General features: G+C 37.9%; 2 protein-coding genes across 8 annotated transcripts in view; one reads left to right on the top strand and one right to left on the bottom strand.

Annotated features, from left to right (window-relative positions):
- CROT (carnitine O-octanoyltransferase) overlaps window positions 1–4,459 on the top strand; it is a 30,939-nt gene extending 26,480 nt beyond the window's left edge. The window contains exons 14-17 of the mRNA XM_053608871.1: window positions 677–755; window positions 840–933; window positions 1,047–1,166; window positions 3,022–4,459. Of these exons, the coding sequence (XP_053464846.1) occupies window positions 677–755; window positions 840–933; window positions 1,047–1,166; window positions 3,022–3,142 (414 nt within the window). The 3' untranslated portion in view covers window positions 3,143–4,459. The remainder of the gene's footprint in view (window positions 1–676; window positions 756–839; window positions 934–1,046; window positions 1,167–3,021) is intronic.
- A 2,215-nt stretch (window positions 4,460–6,674) lies between these two features.
- ABCB4 (ATP binding cassette subfamily B member 4) overlaps window positions 6,675–19,043 on the bottom strand; it is an 87,256-nt gene continuing 74,887 nt past the window's right edge. For 5 of the 7 annotated variants that reach the window (XM_053608864.1, XM_053608866.1, XM_053608865.1 and 2 more), the window contains 5 exons: window positions 17,521–17,677; window positions 16,257–16,454; window positions 15,241–15,447; window positions 8,377–8,523; window positions 6,675–7,577 (listed from right to left, as the gene is read on the bottom strand). In XM_053608864.1, coding sequence (XP_053464839.1) covers window positions 7,380–7,577; window positions 8,377–8,523; window positions 15,241–15,447; window positions 16,257–16,454; window positions 17,521–17,677 — 907 coding nt within the window. In that variant the 3' untranslated portion in view covers window positions 6,675–7,379. The remainder of the gene's footprint in view (window positions 7,578–8,376; window positions 8,524–15,240; window positions 15,448–16,256; window positions 16,455–17,520; window positions 17,678–19,043) is intronic. The other 2 variants (XM_053608867.1, XM_053608868.1) reach the window with 1 other exon arrangement.

Below are 19,043 nucleotides of genomic sequence, written 5' to 3'. Positions count from 1 at the left end.
TGATATGAAGCCCATTTGTGTCTTTTTCTAGGCAGAGTTCTTCAGTACTTTGGCTATTTCAGTACTTCTGATCTGCCTTTAGAACAACACTAGTAAAGTGCAGAACTCCCAAAGTGCCTTTAAAAGGAAGCTTTTCCTGATGTGGTAAAATGTTTTTGAAATCAGATTCTTGTTTCATATACTAGAATCGGAACAGGGGTATGTTTTATACTCCTATTTTGAAGCATTCAGACAATAGCATATTTCTTTCCCACTGCTATTTTAGTATTACATTTGTTTCATTAGTTTTGATAGACATGGTTATATATGTGTTAATGTATTTTAATTTCATAGAACTGCTTCATTGTCATTTTGGGTGATAAACCTTAGTTTTGAAACCTGTTTCTTCTGTCTTACCACTTGTTAATGACACTTGAGTGCTGCCCACAAGGTGCTATTTTCCTGTTCCAGAACAGAAATAATGAAGAAGCAGGTCATGTAGGAAAGAAAAGGCAATAAAAGAATTAAGGAAAAGATACAAAATCACAGGTTATAGGTCCTCCTAAAAATATTTTTTTCTCTTCCCAATTACCCAAATCTTAATTACAATTGGCTCAGGTTTTTTTCAAGTTGAGTTTTGTACAGATTGTTATAAAATGTTTTTTGATTGTTATAAAATGTTTTTTGATTTTTATAGCTTCATGAGCGGCAGCAAAAGATGTTACAAGCTTTTGCAAAGCATAATAAAATGATGAAAGATTGTTCAGCTGGAAAAGGTACTTAAAATTATTCTAACTTGAAAAAATATCTCTCATGTTGGAAATTTTTTTTCTAACTTCAGATCTGGGGTTTCATTGTAGGATTTGACCGTCACCTTTTAGGTCTCTTACTCATAGCAAAAGAGGAAGGTCTCCCTGTTCCAGAACTCTTTACAGACCCACTTTTTTCCAAAAGGTAATATAGTGTTTTATAACTTCATTACTGTTTTTTCTGATTATTAAAAGCTTTTCAAAAACAATATAAGCATCTGTGGGCCTAGTAAAATACCTTTTTGTTGTACTACACAGTGGAGGAGGTGGAAATTTTGTTCTCTCAACAAGTCTGGTTGGTTATTTACGAGTCCAGGGAGTGGTGGTTCCCATGGTACATAATGGATATGGAGTTTTCTACCACATCAGAGATGACAGGTGAGGCATCTCTTTTGTACTTGTTGCTGTGCTATAGAGCAGTGATTTTCAACTGATGTGTCATGAGAGGATCTTAAGTGTGCCATGAAATTTTTTAAAGATCATTAATTATTTTTGAAAGAAGTTCAAAGCACAATATTCTTTTTTTATTCTTTTTTTCGATCAACATAATTTGTTTGCCATGGAAGTTTAACTACAGGTTCAAGTGTGCTGTAAGATAAAAAAGGTTGAAAAACACTGCCATAGAGTAAGAATTAAACTTTTATTATTTAAATGTCTTTCTTACAGTCTGATTCTGATCATATTGTCATCTGTCACTTGCTACATAAGTAACTATTTTTACCACAGAGGCATTTATGTTTCTCTGCTTTGTGTGCAGAGCACTGTTTTAAGATGACTTGCTGATTATATGTATGATCATAATTCTCAAAATTAGTACTTAACATATTGATTTATGTAAGGTGTTTTATAGTAAGTTCAGGTAAAATTTTTAAATATGTAGTGGGTGTATATAGTCATAGACAATATTATTCAGACAACAAAAGAGACCAGGGAAACCAATTTATATTAAAAAAGAGAATGTTCTACCAATTCAACATTATATATTGGGCCAGAGCATTTTTTTTTTTTTTTTTTTTTGAGAGAGTCTCACTTTGTTGCCCTCAGTAGAGTACACTGGTGTCACAGCTCACAGCAACCTCAAACTCTTGGGCTTAAGCAATTCTCTTGCCTCAGCCTCCCAAGTAGCTGGGACTACAGGTGCCCACCACAATGCCCAGCTGTTTTTTGGTTGTAGTTGTCATTGTTGTTTAGCAGGTCCTGGCCGGGTTCAAACCTAGCCCCGGTGTATGTGGCTGGCACCCTGACCACTGAGCTATGAGTGCCAAGCCCCGGAGCATGTTTTTATTTTTATTCTGCTTAATCTAAAGCTCATGTTGATGATTATAATTTACTGTCTTTTCTCTAGTGATGTGAAAATTGTGTGGTTGTCCAGAAGCATTACATTGCACATTACAGTTTTGAGTCTAATTCATGCTTTGCTATAAGAACTTGTATCTGGAAAGGGGAAAACTAGTTCTAAGCCCAGTTTTTGCTTTGAGCTCACCAGAAGCCAGGCTTCTCTTCTATTTACTTCAGCTTCCTGGGGCCACTTTTTTGCACTTGCCAGGTCTGGGATTTCTTCTTCAGAAGCCTCTAGCACAGCAGTTCTCAATCTGTGGGTCACGAACCACAGGAACTGTATTAAAGGGCCTCAGCATTAGGAAGGTTGAGAACCTCTGCTTCTAGCAGGTGGTGGAGGCATGACTTGGTCCCAAGAGTTTCTCTCTTTGACTCCTCTAGAAATAGCTTCTCTCACCTCTTATTCTGTTTTGTTTTTCTTTTTTTAACTCTTCAAGTGCTCCGTGTATATATTCTTTTTTAAAAACAGTTCAAATTTCGTTATAAACAGTAGCATGAATTCATATTCCAACTCATTCTAGTGGCACTTTAGGAGGAGGGTTTTTGTTTTGTTTTGAGTAATTGCTCCAGAATGTTCTTGGGATCTAGCTAATTTTTTGTTCCCATTAGATCCCAAGCTCTAGCCATCTGGTGAGTAAAAGTGTGCCTATCTATAAATAGGCTTTACCTCCAGTTGTCTCAGGTTACCTTTACTTAATCTAGCAAGAATTGACATTTCATGTATGAACAGCCATTAATGGCCCTGGCTCTTTTCACCAGCACTATTTAGAGCAGCGATTCTCAACCTGTGGGTCGCAACTCACAGGAACTGTATTAAAGGCTCGCAACGTGGGGAAGGTTGAGAACCACTGGTTCAGAGCCTTTTGTGTAATCATTAATTGTTTATGCTTTACAGGTTTGTTGTAGCCTGTTCAGCCTGGAAATCATGTCTGGAGACTGATGCAGAAAAGCTGGTTCAGCTGAGTTTTTGTGCTTTCCATGAAATGATACAGCTGATGAACCCTGCTCATCTTTAGAGACTAATCATTTATTAATCACTTACGAAAATATATCATGAAATTGGGTGCTGAGAGTGAGTTGGTGATGTGAGATGGGAAGGAATGGTGATTTGTTAACAAGTCAAAGAAAACTTGTTAATTGTAGGAATCATGCTATCTAAATTGATTCTGCCACAGAAAGTAGAATATTTTTAAGCTTCCTCTGATGCAGCATCAATGTAAATTAAGATATACTGAATATAGTGCTATGCAATGTTTAAGATAAGCCTCAACAATGCAAACGTACGAATTTTAACAAAATCTTACTCTAATTTTTAAATATTTTGTTGGTACTTGTATAGGTTTTAAATCTTCTCTAAGTATCAATGTGGAGTTCATCTTCAAGCACTTTAACACTTTATAGTTGCCAAAGAATATGAAATACATGATTGGATGCTAATTTCCTTGAAATCAATGCCTTCTTCTTTCACCACAGGGATACAAGCCTATTATGTTTGATGGGAAAGACCACTACAATTTATTGGTGATCTAAAATAATACTCTTGGACAGAAGAATTAGGTTGCCGTAGGGAAATTTACATGCGCTAACACACACACAAAAAAACTAACAGTTCATTATGGTATATTGTAATTAGTTTTGTGAATAGAAAACATTTATATTTAAAATTGTTATAGTAATTTTTAAAGGGGTTAATGTTGAATCAGATTCTCAGGATTTCAGAGTTGGTTTTTTCTTCTTGCTGTTAAATTTTGTGGTTTCTACTGAGAAAATAAAACTCCCAAAATCATAGCTTGTTTTGTTTGAATAAATGATTCATTCCTGTTTGCTTTCCTTATACTTTCTGATCTCAATCATATTTTCGTGTGCAATAAACCACTCAGAACTTAGTGTCTTACAACAATTTATTATTTCTCATGGTCTTAACAGTTGATTATGCCCTGCTAGACAGTTCTGCTGGCCTTGCCTGAGTTTATTTATACAACTGTAATCATGTTGGTAGCTAAGATGACCTCACCTGTTGTCTGGGGACTCTGTCTCCTCACATGGTCTCTGATTATTCAGTATTCAAGATAGGGCTTTCTTACTTGATGTTAGGAATGTTCTAAGAGGTGAGGGGAATTGCAAGGTCTCTTGAGGCCTAGGCTCTCTGAAGTCATTTAATGTTACTTCTGTGTTCTGTTGAGTAAAACAAGTCACAGGGAAGTCCAGAGTGAGGGGGTGGGTTTTAAAGGCTGCATTTCTTCATAAGAGGAACCATCACTTTTTCTTTTTTCTTTTTTTTTTCTTGTAGAGACAGAGTCTCACTGTACCGCCCTCGGGTAGAGTGCCATGACATCACATGGATCACAGCAACCTCTAACTCTCGGGCTTACACGATTCTCTTGCCTCAGCCTCCCGAGCAGCTGGGACTACAGGCGCCCGCCACAACGCCCGGCTACTTTTTTGTTGCAGTTTGGCCGGGGCTGGGTTTGAACCTGCCACCCTTGGCATATGGGGCTGGCGCCCTACTCACTGAGCCACAGGCGCCACCCGGAACCATCACTTTTTAAGAGTGGGCACAGAGAGCATGATTTATTAAGGGCCATTTTATCGCCATCTACTGCACATTTTAATATAAAGATTATACTTAGTATACTAGTTGTACACATACTTTCCAAAACATGTTCATATGTTCTGAATTTGGTATGACTAGTTTTTTATCATTGTTTATAATGACTAACAAGCCCTTTTACAACTGTGCCAGGTTCTATCTTGATAAATACCAGTACTATTTCCTTGTTTTGAAAACATCCAGATGTAGCTTCTGTGCTCTGACATTTGGATACATCCTTTACAGCTGCTATAGAAAAGGAAGATGAAATCTGAGCTAAGGATTAGCAGAGTTTTGTAAGCTAGATAACCAAGACATTTACAATCATTTGGTTGAGATTAAATATAGGTTGAGCATCCAAGAATCTAAAAATCCAGAATGTTCCAAAATCTAAAACTTTTTGAGTGCTGACATGATGCTCAAATGAAATGTTCATTGGAACATTTTAGATGTTAGATTTTCGGATTTGGGATGCTCAGCTGTCAAGTATAATGCAAATATTCTTAAGTCTGGAACATTTCTGGTCCCAGGCATTTTAAAATTTTAAATAACATACTCATCCTTTTATGTCTGAGTTGGGCATTATGGAAACTGCATCACCTGCAGAGCAATTTCTCAAATTTTAACTTGCTTGAAGTAAACAATTATACAGTGTTATTTATTCTTTTTTTTTTTTTTTTTTTTGAGCAACCTCAAACTCTTAGGCTTAAGTGATCCTCTTGCCTCAGCTTCCCAAGTAGCTGGGACTACAGGCACCCACCACAATGCCCAGCTATTTTTATTGTTGTTGCAGTTGTCGTCGTTTAGCACGCCTGGCCCAGGTTTGAACCTGCGTGTATGTGGCTGGTGCTCCAACTACTGAGCTATAGGTGCCGAGCCTATACAGTGTTTTTTAAAAATCAGTTTCCTGGGCCTCAACACAGACCTACTTAATCAGTTTTCAGGGGCAGATGACTCTGACTTTTATTTATCATGTTAGGACTAATTATACAGGAGTAGGCTGAATGCTGCTCACTTTGGGTCACAGCAATAACAGACTTTGCCCCATTCTTGTCTTAATCTGAAATTCAATCCACTTATAAACATGGTCACATCTGAAAAATTCTTTGGTTATATCTAGTTTATTAGAGGTAGAAGAATTTGGTTTGGATGATTTACTGACCTAAAAAACTGTTAACAGAAATGAGAATTGATACTGCTATGGAAAATTATGAAGAAAAATGGAAAATTATGGAAAACATTTCAATGTGGTTAGCTTTCAAAGGTTGTCTAGAATATTTTTTATTTTTCACATAAACATATTTTTCCAAAAATAATTGGGGTAGGGGAATTATATCTGGTTTATTACAGGTTGAAGAACTTGGTCTGGATAGTTTATTCCTATCCAATAGGTTAGGAAAGGCATATTTAAGAGGTGAGGTGTATATTTGACTAGGATGGTTTCGGAAGAACGTTCCTAACTACAAAGAAAATATGTCTTCAGTAGCCCAATCTATCCCTCAGTAAATTTCTAAATTATTCTATTGTGGAATTGAAGTTTTTAAATTAATGAATTTCCAGCTTTATCATCCAAGTCCAAGAGAAAATGAAATTGCCCTTAGACTAGCTAATATTGCAAGCACATATTTGTTCCATAAAGCTGCCTGTGGCTCAGTGAGTAGGGGACCGGCCCCATATACTGAAGGTGGTGGGTTCAAACCCAGCCCCTGCCAAACTGCAACAAAAAAATAGCCAGGCGTTGTGGCGGGCGCCTGTAGTCCTTGCTACTCAGGAGGCTGAGGCAAGAGAATCGCGTAAGCCCAGGAGTTGGAAGTTGCTGTGAGCTGTGATGCCATGGCAACTCTACCGAGGGTGATAAAGTGAGACTCTGCCTCTACCAAAAAAAAAAAAAAAAGTATTTCTTTTTTAAAAAGTTTAAAACTTACTAATTTGAAAACTACAATTCACACTATAATTTGAAATGCTGGACATATCAATGATAAAATGCTGAGTTTCTATAGCAATTGCATTGCTGCTTTTATAAATATACTACTTTTCCAAAAATTATTAATCCATTTTCTGTCAAGAACAAGAAAGAAGGAAAGATGTGTTTAGGTGAAAAGTAAAAAATATTCTAGGCAACCCTTGGAAGCTAACCACACTAAAATGTTTTCCATAGTTTTCTGCAGCACTATCAATTCTCAATGCTGTAACAGTTTGTTTAGGTCAGTAAACAATCCAAACCAAATTTTTCTACCTCTAATAAACCAGATACAACAACAACAACAACAAAATTCAAATGTAATCATGTATATAAGTGGATTGAATTTGAGATGTAGTGGGGCAAAGAGTCTATTAAATGCAAGACTTGAAGAACTTTCCCAACATCTGTGACTTAAAGAAATTCTACGCCTGTCTATATACAGAACTTTGCTGCTGTTTCTCTAGATGTTTCTAATAACTTCAGGGAAAATGAGGCTGCTGTTTTTATACTTCATCAAGACAAGTGTCACTTTTAACTCTTGAATTTCAAATGCTGTAATATTAGACACTAAATTGAATATCCTAAATTCATCTGGAATAAGATACCTTATGATAACAAATGAGAAACTTCTTTTACAAGTCAGGTAAAACTGCAAAATTATTTGAATTTATTTTTAAGATATAACAAGAGTTCATAAGTTCTATATCCCAGCCTGGACGCTGACCATTGAAAAATAGATGCCTTTCTGGGCCAGCAGCTGTTGATGTGTGCCGTGCTCCTTCACTTTGCCATTCTGAAACACCACTATCAGGTCTGCATTCTGGATGGTGGACAGGCGGTGAGCGATCACAATGCAGGTGCGGCCTTCTCTGGCTTTGTCCAGGGCTTCTTGGACAACCTATAAACAAACAGAATTCTTTTTTTTGTTTGTTTGTTTTGAGACAGAGTCTCACTTTATCACTCTCAGTACAGTGCCCTGGAGTCACAGCTCACAGCAACCTCGAACTCCTGGGCTTAGGCAATTCTCTTGCCTCAGCCTCCCGAGTAGCTGGGACTACAGAAGCCTGCCACAATGCCCGGCTGTTCTTTTGTTGCAGTTTGGCTGGGGCCAGGTTCGAACCCGCCATCCTCGATATTTGGGGCCCGTGCCCTACCAAGTGAGCCACAGGTGCTGCCCATAAACAGAATTCTTATCCTAAAAATTGTGTAAGGAAATTTTAACATTAAATTTGAAAATTTTGCCATTCTAATCAACTTTCATTTTTAAACTTTCTTTGACTGTTTGGCATTTTGCATATATATTCTACACAATTGACATAATCCACATAGGTATGTTCTGCTTGTTAATTACTATACAAATGGATTCCCAGACTGTAAAAAAAAAAAATCTTCAAAAGTATTTAAATTTTCTAACTAATCACTATGTCATTTTATATAACTAGTTCCCTTTTGAGTATTTTTTCAGTTTTTCATTATTAATGTGCTAAAATGTGATTTATGTGGCTTTTTTCTTTTGACTATTTTACCTTTTTCTGATCATTTTAGAAAAGTTGGAATAAAATAACGTATTACCTCAAGATAAACACTATCTAAATTTCTTTTATCTTTTCCCCTCTATGCTTACATTTTCTTTCTGTTGACAGCAAAAATGCCCTCTGTTTTATAAACTAAGAATGACAGAAGATGGGAGGCCACACCTTTTCACTTTCAGTATCCAGAGCTGATGTTGCTTCATCCAACAGTAGGATTTGAGGTTGTCTGATGAGGGCTCGGGCAATAGCAATCCTCTGTTTTTGACCTCCTGAGAGTTGAGTCCCCTTATCTCCCACTCTTGTTTCATATTTCTGCAAGTTAATAAAGTTCTACCTCAGAAAGATGGTTATAGTAAGTGAACTTTTACTTATTAGCTCTATTTACAAGGAAAACATTTAGAATCAATAAAAGTTTCTATAACAAGATAGTTGTCCACATAAATACAGCGTTTTTCAACTTCACAGAATATCCATTTTTCAAAATCAAACTAGAAAACTTTAGTTCTCAGTGGTATTCTACAACAGAAAGTTGAGCAACAAGTTCCTTCATTCTTACCATTGTCATAATGCCAGTTGATCTGATGTCATTGGAGTCCTATACAAGTTAAATGCTAATACTTTCGAGGTATTTTAATAAATTTCAAATATTCACATGACCCACATGGAGACTAGTTTATTCTTTTTTAAACTCACATATTCACTTAAACATTTACTGGGCATCCGCTATGCCTAGAACTGAGAAATAAATGAATTCAGCTTTGTTCTTGCCCTAAGGAGAAAAAAATACAGAGCGAGCACTCAACATAAGGTCAAGTGAGTACCAAATTAGTCATGCATTGCTTAATGATGGGGATATGTTCTGAGAAATGCATCGTCAGGCAATTTTATCATTGTGCAAACAGAGTGTGCACAAACCTAGATGGTATAGTCTGTATGGTACAGTCTATTGATCCTCAGTTAAAACCTGTACCCCAGGTTAAGCACTGAATACTATAGGCAGTTGTAACACAATGGTAAGCATTTGTATATCTAAATATAGAAAAAGACATAGAAAAACAGTATAAAACATAAAAACTAGTACACCTATCTAGGGCACTAAACATGAATGGAGCTTTTAGGATTGGAAGTTGCTCTGGATGAATCAGTGAATGATGAGCAGTGGGTGAATGTGAAGGCCAAGAGCGTTACTGCACACTTCTATAGACCTCACAACTCTAGACACTTAGGCTACATTAAATTTAAAGATGTCTTTCTTCAATAATAAGTTAGCCTTAGCTTACTATAACTGTTTTACTTTATAAACTTCATAGTTTAAAAAAATTATTGGCTCTTTTATAATAACATTTAGCTTAAAACACATTGTACAGCTATACAGAATTTTTTTCTTTATATCCTTATTCTGTGAGTTTTCTATTTAAAATTTTTTACCTAAGTTTTTTGTTATAATCTAAGACACAAATGCATTAGCCTATGTCTACACAGGGTCAAGATCATCAGTATCACTGCCTTCCAAATCTTGTAACACTGGATGTCTTCAGGGGCAATATTACAGATGTTGAGCTGCCATTGCCTATGATAATGACTTCTTCTGGAATGCCTCCTGAAGGACATATCCAAAGCAGTTCTACAGCTAACTTTTTTTAATAAGTAGGAGTGCACTCTAATGTAAAAAAGTATAGCATAGTAAATACATAAACCAGTAACATAGTTGTTCTCAAGTATTACACACTGTCCATATTTGTACATGCTATACTTTTTATAGCACAGTAGCATAGTTTGTTTGCACCAGCATCACAAACACGTGAGTGGTGCATTTTGCTATGATGTTACGACAGCTCTCTTGTCACTGAGCAATAGGAGTTTCTCAGCTCCATTATAATCCGGGGACCACTGTGGCATATGTAGTCCATTTTTGACCAAAACATCATGTGGTATGTGACTGTGGTATATACAATATGCTATGAAAGATCAGAAGAGCGAGACAGAAATTGTGGGGACGAGGTAGAAGGAGGAAGAAAAAGAAACTCAGGAGAAGCTGTGAAGAGATATGCAAATTGAGTCAGTTCTGTTTGCGGAGCTTATGCAGTGATGTACATCATGTGAATGAATTTCCTAAAGTACAATGTCATTTGTATTTTTTGTGTGTGTGTGTCATTTGTATTTAAACCTCTCAGCTTTTAAGTTTTTCTACTTCACAGTCAAATCAAAATATTTGGTTCAAGTCAATGCCCATGTGTTAAAAGTTGTTAAGGCTAACCAACATGAAATGTTTTAAAATTTTATTTGTAAGTGTGAGTGATTTCTAATTATAGCAGAATATAAAAACAATAAATTAAGCTCTACTTCAGTTTAGTCCAGTGGAACTTTGAGTGCTAGAAGACTGTCATAAAATGAATTGCCCCTGCCATCAATTTTAGGGACCACGAGGGACTGTAAGCCATCTTTCCAGGTCTACAGATGTTTAAAATGACTCCAAAAGGATCACGGACTTAAATGTAAAATCATAAAACTTTTAGGGGAAAAAAATGGAGAAAATCTTTGGCGCCTCCAGCTAGTCAAACCATTCTTAGACTTGACACCAAAAGCAATATCCGTAAAAGGAAAAATTGATAAATGGGGCCTTATCAAAATTAAAACTTTTGCTCTGCAGAAGACCTTGTCAAAAGGAAGAAAAACCAAGCAGTGGTTCACTACTGTAATCCTAATACTTTGGGAGGCCGAGGCAGGTGGATTGCTTGATGTTAGGAGTTCAAGACCAGCCTGAACAAGAAGGAGACCCCATCTCTACTAAAAATAGAAAAACTAGCTGTGTGTCATGGTGGGCACCTATAGTCACAGCTACTTGGAAGGCTAAGGCAGATAGATTGCTGAGTTTGAGGTTGCCATAAGCTAAGGTGATGCCACGGCACTCTACCCAGGGCGACAGAGTAAGACTCTGTCTCAAAAACAAATAAACAAAAAGCACCAAGCTACAAACTCGGAGAAAATATTTAAATATTTGCAAACTACATATCTGACAATTAATTATAATATATAAACAAACTCTCAAAATGCAACAGTTAAAAAAATCCAATTAGAAAATAGGCAAAAACCATGGGGATATGTCATCAAAGGATATATAGATGGCAAGTATTAATTATATAAAACGACTGGTTCGACATCATTTTCCATTGGGAAATTCAAATTAAAACCACAATAATATATCACTGCAATTTACTATCAGAATAGTAAAAATAATGCCATCAGCACATGCTGGCAAAGATTCAGAGAAACTGCATCACTCAAACATTGCTGGCAGGAATGTAAAGTGGTACAACTACTCTGGAAAATGGTTTAACAGGGCCTTGTAAAACTAAACATGAATTTATCCCCATGGCCCAGCAATTGAATTCCTAGGCATTTATCCCAGAGAAATAAAAACTTGGGATTGTTCAAAAATCTCTACACAAGTAGTATAGTGGCTTTATTTGTAATAACCCCAAACTGGAAATAACATGAGAATCCTTCAACAGGTGAAGGGTTAAACTGTGGTATATCCATACCAGGACACACTACTCGGCAATAGGAAGGAATGACCTAGGGAATACACACAAGTTCAGGGAATTATGCTGAGTGAGAAAAGCTAACTCCAAATACTGTAGGTGTTTTTATGTAATATTCTTAAAATAAAACAAATGGAGAAGAGACTGGTGTTTGCCAGAGGTTGGAAGGAATGAGGGCAGGAAGGAGTGTGTGGCAGTAAGAAGGCAACACAAGGGACCTTTATGATGATGAAAATATTTGACTGTGAGGGTGGATACAATTGCACAGAACTAAATATGCTCATGTACAAATGAATACAAGTAAAACTGGGGAAGTCTGCACAAGAGCACTGGATTGTATCAAAGTTGATATCCTGGTTGTGATATTAATGGTTGGTGAGATGATGTCACTGGGGGAACGAGGTAAAGGATACATAAGATTGTATTCCTTATAGCTGCACATCACTCTATTATTATCTCATATAGTTTAATTTTTTAAATTAAGAGCTAAACCAAACATGACTGCAGTCTAATATAGCCCACAACCAGTCTGCAACTTGAGGTACAGTGCTTTGGACTGTATCACCTCATTTGTTTTTCCCTAAGTATGAATGAGGTAGGCCTGATGTATACTTATTCCCCTTTACAAATAAGAACACTTGCTATCCTGAAATCAAGCATCTTGTTCAAGGTCACAAAGCTTGTAAATCAACACATTTTGTTACAAGACTTTGTTGGTCAAAAATAAACAAATGGGACTTGATTAACTGAAAAGCTTCTGCACAGCTAAGGATACAACAATTAAAGCAAATAGACAGCCTTCTGAATGGAAAAAGATATTTGCACCAATCTGACAAAGGCTTAGTAACTAGGATCTACAGAGAACTTAAATTAACCAACCAAAAAAGAGCTAACAATCTCATCTAGGTAGATGATTGACTTCTCAGCAGGATGTCCTGCCTCAGTCCATAGGTATCCAGGGAAAAGGAATGCAGGTAAGTGATCCCTGGGGTCTCCTAAAAACCACAGAAGATTCCTAGCACTGTGGGACACCAAGGCCAGTGGATAGATTGAGTTTATGAGTTTGAGACCAACCTGAGCAAAAGCGAGACCCCATATGTACTAAAAACAGAAACACTGAGGCAAGAGGATCGCTTAAGGCCGAGTTGGAGGTTATGATGCCATAGCACTCTCTCTACCCAGGGCAACAGCTTGAGACTCTGTCTCAAAAAAAAAAAAAAAAGCACAGAAGATGAAAAGAGCCTGGAGGCTCCTGGACAGAACAGAGTATCCATGTGCACAGAGTCAACAGGTGGGAGGGGCTAAATCCTTTGAACTTCTGATATGTAGTTAGATTGGGAAACCTGGCTTACTTCCCCTGTGGGGATAGAACTAGTCCTCCTCCTCCCCCTTTCTAAATATGCCATACTGATCTATTAGCAAACCTCTTACCTTTTACCCAGCTATCCGGTCTCTATCCAATCTTCCTAGAGACTTGAGATCTTTCAACCCTATCTATCAAATGCATTTTGCATATGCACCTTTGTCATAAATCAATAAAAGCCTTATGAAGAGGCCAGAGAGGGCTGAATTTTTTCATACTGCTTGGTCTGAGATAATGTAAGCTTTCTCCAGGCGTTCTTAGACTTTATGTTTTAAAGTGGCATAGGTTACTATTCTCAGCATTATTTCCCAGTTGGCTTTCAAACCAGGTCCCTACAGCAAGAGACATGAACAGAACCTTCTCTGAAGAAGACAGACAAATGGCTAACATGAAAAAATGCTCATTGTCCCTAAGCATCAGAGAAACGAAATCAAAACAACCTTGAAATATCACCTTACTCCAGTAAGATTAGCCCACATCACAGAGAGCCAAAGCTGCAGATGCTGGTGTGGATGAGGAGAAAGGGGAACACTTTAACACTCTTGCTGGGACTGCAAACTAATACAGCCTCTTTGGAAAGAAGTATGGAGAATCCTTAATGAACTCAAATTAGACCTGCCATTTGATCCCCAAATTCCACTACTAGGCATCTATCCAGAAGAAAAAAGTCATTATCCTATGGACATTTGCACTAGATGGTTTATCACAGCTCAATTTACAATCACCCAGATGAATAAACAACCTAAATGCCTCATGTCAACACATGAACAGATTAACAAACTGTGGTATACATGGGAAAGGATATTTGCATATTTTGAATCAGATAAAAGCTTGATAACTAGGATCTACAGAGAATTCAAATTAATCAACATAAAAAGAGCCAACAATCCCTTATATCACTGGGCAAGAGAGATGAATAGCACCTTCTTTAAAGAAGACTGATGAATGGCTAATACACATGAAAAAATGCTCATCAAAAAAATGCACATCAAAAAATCTCAAAACTACAGATGCTGGTATGAATGTGGACAGAAAGGAACACTTTTACACCATTGGTAGGACTACAAACTAATACAACCTTTTTGGAAGGAAGTATGGAAAACTCTCAAAGAAGTCAAACTAGACCTCCCATTTGATCCTGCAATCTCATTATTGGGCATCTACCCAGAAGAAAAAAAGTCCTTTAACCATAAGAAAACTTGCACTAGACTGTTTATCCCAATTCAATTTACAATCGCCAAAATGTGGAAACAGCCTAAATGCCCACCAACCCAAGAATGGATTAACAAGCTGTGGTATATGTATATCTTGGAATACTACTCAGCCATCAAAAAGACAGAGACTTTACATCTTTTGTATTAGCCTGGATGGAAGTAGAACACATTATTCTTAGTAAAGCATCACAAGAATGGAGAAGGAAGAATCCTATGTACTCAATTCTGATATGAGGACAATTAATGACATGGTACATGGTGGAGGGGTGGGAGGAGGGGAGAGCAGAGAGAGAGAAGGAGGGAGGGAGATTTGGGGGGGTCACAGTGTGTGACATGCCTTTTGGAGGTGGGACCCAATTATAAAAGGGATTTTACCTAATAAATGTAATCAATGTAAACTGGTTCTTTGTACCTTCAATGAATCCCAACAATTAAAAAAACCCCAAAAAACCTGTGGTATATGTAGAGCATGGAATACTATATAGCCATAAAATGATGATGACTTTACATCTTTTCTGTTAACCTGGATAGAGCTGAAATAATTCTTCTTAATAAAGCATCACAAGAATGGAAAAGCAAATATTCAATGTACTGAATACTAATATGGAGCAAGTAGACGACCTAATTCCACATAGGAGAAAAATTCTATTCAATTCAAGTTGAGAAGAGGGGGAATAAGGGAAGGGGTGTAGGTTCCCATTTAATGGGCACAATGTAAGGGTATATGGCACACATTTTGGGTGTATGACATAACTACAAGAGAGACTTTGCCTAACAAATTCGAATACTGTAACTGGTTGTTTGTACCCTCACATTAACCTGAAATTAAAGAAAAATGCTTTGTTGTTATAATTTTAGGCACTGTTTGGGGATTAAAAACTGTAGTCTACCCTGTTACCAGTTAACTTACCTGGGGTAACGTTTCAATGAAAGGATGTATGTTGGCTGCTTTGGCTGCGCTCATAATTTCATCCTGGGATACGACCCGGCTGTTGTCACCATAGGCAATATTCTCAGCAATGCTGCAGTCAAACAGGATGGGCTCCTGGGACACAATTCCAAGTTGAGCTCTGAGCCACTGGACATTGAGTTTCTTTGCTTGATGACCATCTAGGAGCTGAAAACCAAAGTCAACAAACTATAAGAAGGGTTTAAAAAGAAAAAGAAAGAAAAGCTAAAGAGTCAGTTACCAGATTATTTATCTGGAGGACTGTTGTATGTGGCTATCAGCAGGTGCTGAACGCCAAGCCATGTGCCTCTAAGACAGTGCTGCAGATGGCCAACATGGTGACTTTGTGGTGATTAGGCCACCTCTTTTTGGTCTAATTGGCCCTGTTTTTCACGCGCTCCTCTTTGCGCTGGTCTGCCCTCTTCTAGGCATCTGTGCCATCCTCTGCCTTTAAGAAGCCTGTATCAAAGCATCCCACTCAGATCTACTGTCCCCAGAAGGACCCCAATCCTTCAACTTGTCTTAATAAAAGCCAACTATGAAAGGGCTGGAGTTTGAGGGTCTAAGTCAAAGTTAGAGAGCCTCGGTTCAGGGTAGAGAAGGCAAAGCAGAAGGTGACTGGGAGGGAAGAAGCAGGCACTGCCCCATCCTGGGCATCTGCTTTTAATTCTGGAGGAGTTTTGGTTCTCCAGTTCACTTTTATAAGCCAGTGAGTGAGTGAGTAGGAAAGTCAGGCTAGCCAAAAGGCCCGAGGAAAGGTAAAGGTTAATTTATAGTCAATGTTTTCTGAGCTAGACTAAACTCCAGATATTCTGCCCGCTTGTCCCCCTACATTTGTCTGATATGGGTGCCACTTTGAGATTAATGAAATGAGGTTCGTTATACTCTCAAACAGGGTTATAGTCTTCACTGGTCCAGTTTTTCCATCATAATAATATTGAAGGCATTGAATGAGGTTACTAAGAAAGGATGCTCACCACTGTCCCAGCTAAGGGGTCGTAGAAACGCTCCAGGAGCTGGACCACTGTGCTCTTCCCACAACCACTGCTGCCCACCAGGGCCAGCGTCTGGCCCTTCTTCACCTCCAGGCTCAGCCCCTGAAGCACTGGCACGTTTGGTCGAGTAGGATAGTTGAACACGACTTCATTAAATGTCACATTTCCTTCAAATTTACCCTAAAAAGATTTTTAAATGTTGCTATTATAATTGGTCTGATAATTATTGGAATAAGTAGTATTATTTCAAAGAAACTTTACCCAAGTCTGTAATAGAGAAACCTGAAATTCATATTCAGTGTAGTCCAGAGACCAAGTTGTTATATGAAACAAACCTGGGGTGGAGAACCTGCAGCTTGGGGCCACAAGTGGTTGTCTGGATCCTTGAGTGCAGCCCTTCCACTGAATCCAGACTTCACAGAACAAAGGTGAACTCTGGGTTTAGTCGAGCAGCTGCACTCAGGAATGTAGGGGGCCACCAGCGGTTTTGAGGCCACAGGTTCTCCATCCCTGCTCAGAGTTTCTGATTCACTTGAGATGTTCATTTAGCTTTTCCACTGCTGATTCTGTGGCTAGAGTCAAGCAGTGTTCAAAGGCTTGTAAATGTAACAGCGGTTTCTATCTGCAGTTTCAGTGGATAGCCTTGCCTCAAACCTTGGCAGCTTCTTAAGCTCATTTTATTTCACTCACTGGGTACAGAACTTTCTCAGACTGTGAAATACCTGGTAAAGCCCTGGAAAGATTATGGGAGGCCATATCTCTTTACCTACATGCTTGCTGTTCTTTGAAGCACAGCGGCGTGTGTCCTAGGAAGAACACTCAGATCTGAGTTTGAGTTGACTTTGTAGATGACAAAAGATAGGATGCTCTCATTGTGAATAAAATTGTCTTCTTGCCAATTATGACTTAGCCATTACAGATCTGATTAAAGCCAACTTTGCATTAATGTAACAATTCTATACATACGCCTTTCTGTACAAATGACTAAATTTTTATGTAAGTTATTTAATTTTAGTACATTAGGTTTTACTTTTTGAAAAAGTTTGGTTTGATAATCTTTAAAATCCTTGAAACTGCCTATGAAATTTTAAAATACCAAAAAAGATGGTCAAATAGTAGCCATGTAAATATCACAAAGTAAGCTAAATATATGTCAGTATAATTACCATAAATCTATCCCATAGCTATAATCTAGCACAGAGCAAACCAAATTAATCACACAGTCATCAGGCAGCAGAGAACTCACAGGCCTCAGCCCCTCTTCACTGTAGCTGTCAATCAAGGGTTGTCTTTCAAACAGCATGAATAGGTGGGCTGCAGACAGCTTGGCTTTAGCATAGTCTGGAGCGAATGAACTAGCATGTCCTAGCGCCACTGCACCAAACACAATTGCAGAAAACACCCTAGGCAGAAGTAGAGGGATTCAAAACATTAGCTGATATGGTTAGCTCCAGGATATCTGAAGGTCCAAAAGCATACTGCATGGCAATATTTATTTACCTCTTTCTTCCCACAATCATCCTCTTCTCCCCCACACACAATTCCATGAAATTCCAGTAAGAGAGGAAATCTAGGAGCCCCAAGTTCCACTGCCTGAGGATTGGCCTTTTCCCTACTCCCTTTCTAGTTGCCCATCCCCCAGTTAGGGAGCCACTAATTTCCTAGAGTTAAAATAACTTTCGGGAAGTAGTTTATAACTGAATTTGATTGTGATCTGAACCAAATTTCCTAGTTGTAGGCTTTATAGACTTGAGGGAACCGAAAGACCAAGTGTGTGTTCAGGTGCTTCCTCCGTTCCAGAGAGCAGTGGTGTTTCTCAGTCCTTCTATAGCCCTTTCCCCCTGTGGTTTCTTCTGTGCTTCCTCACAAATGATAATAATCACTGAAGTTAAAGAATTTTTATTAGGGAAAATAAGCCTTTACCATATCAGAAATAGCTTTTCTTTAACAATTAAAATAAGTATTGATAATTCCACTGAAAAAGCAGGGGTTCTAAAGGTCTGTTTGTTAATTTTATGTTATTCAAAGGATGGATATCGATGACAACTTTTGGGAGGGACTAAAGAGCCTGAGATCTTGGGAGGCTGAGGCGCCAGAGGACTGCTTAAGCCCAGGAGTTCCAGGTTACAGTGAGCTGTGATCACACCACTATCTTCCAGCCTGGTGACAGAAAAAGAACCTGTCTTTAAAAAGATCCTGAGATCTACATCTCCACAAAGCAATGCATTTCTGACACCAGTGCTCCCCACAAGGAAAAGAAGGGAAATAGAAGGATCTCTGTCCAGTAATAAATAATAATGAACTTTAAGTTTTCAAACTAAACTAAGATATTAAAATGTATTTTTAATGTAGAGGTCGGGAGGTCGGATGGTAGGTAAGTCTTACCTTAAGTATTTGACAGTAAAGTTTAAATTTTAAATTAAATTTTAAAATAGTGATGAACAACCCACATGTGGCTGCCTAGCTTCCCTATACATCCTGCTACCTAGTTTTAGCATGAAAGATTAAAAAGCTATCTTCCAGTAATTCAGATTTAACATTTTAATGATTTAAAGAAAAAGACAGCAGGGTGAATTTTCTCAATGATATTTTTCTAGGCAATACAAGCTGTACTCTAAGTTGTAATTCTCAGCTGGTATTTCCATTTGTTTCCCCTTCCCCAAGTACTTCTCACTCTCCATCATATCTCTACCTGCTTCTGTCCTAGTCTGTGTCCTGCCTGGGAGGCTGACCGCCATAAACCGCACCAAAAGGCTTTTCCTAGGTGTC

The sequence above is a fragment of the Nycticebus coucang genome, chromosome 11 (genome assembly GCF_027406575.1).
Source record: "Nycticebus coucang isolate mNycCou1 chromosome 11, mNycCou1.pri, whole genome shotgun sequence".
Taxonomy (NCBI): Eukaryota; Metazoa; Chordata; class Mammalia; order Primates; family Lorisidae; genus Nycticebus; species Nycticebus coucang.
Note: the sequence above shows the minus strand (reverse complement) of the source record. Positions and strands in the feature narration are given on the sequence as shown.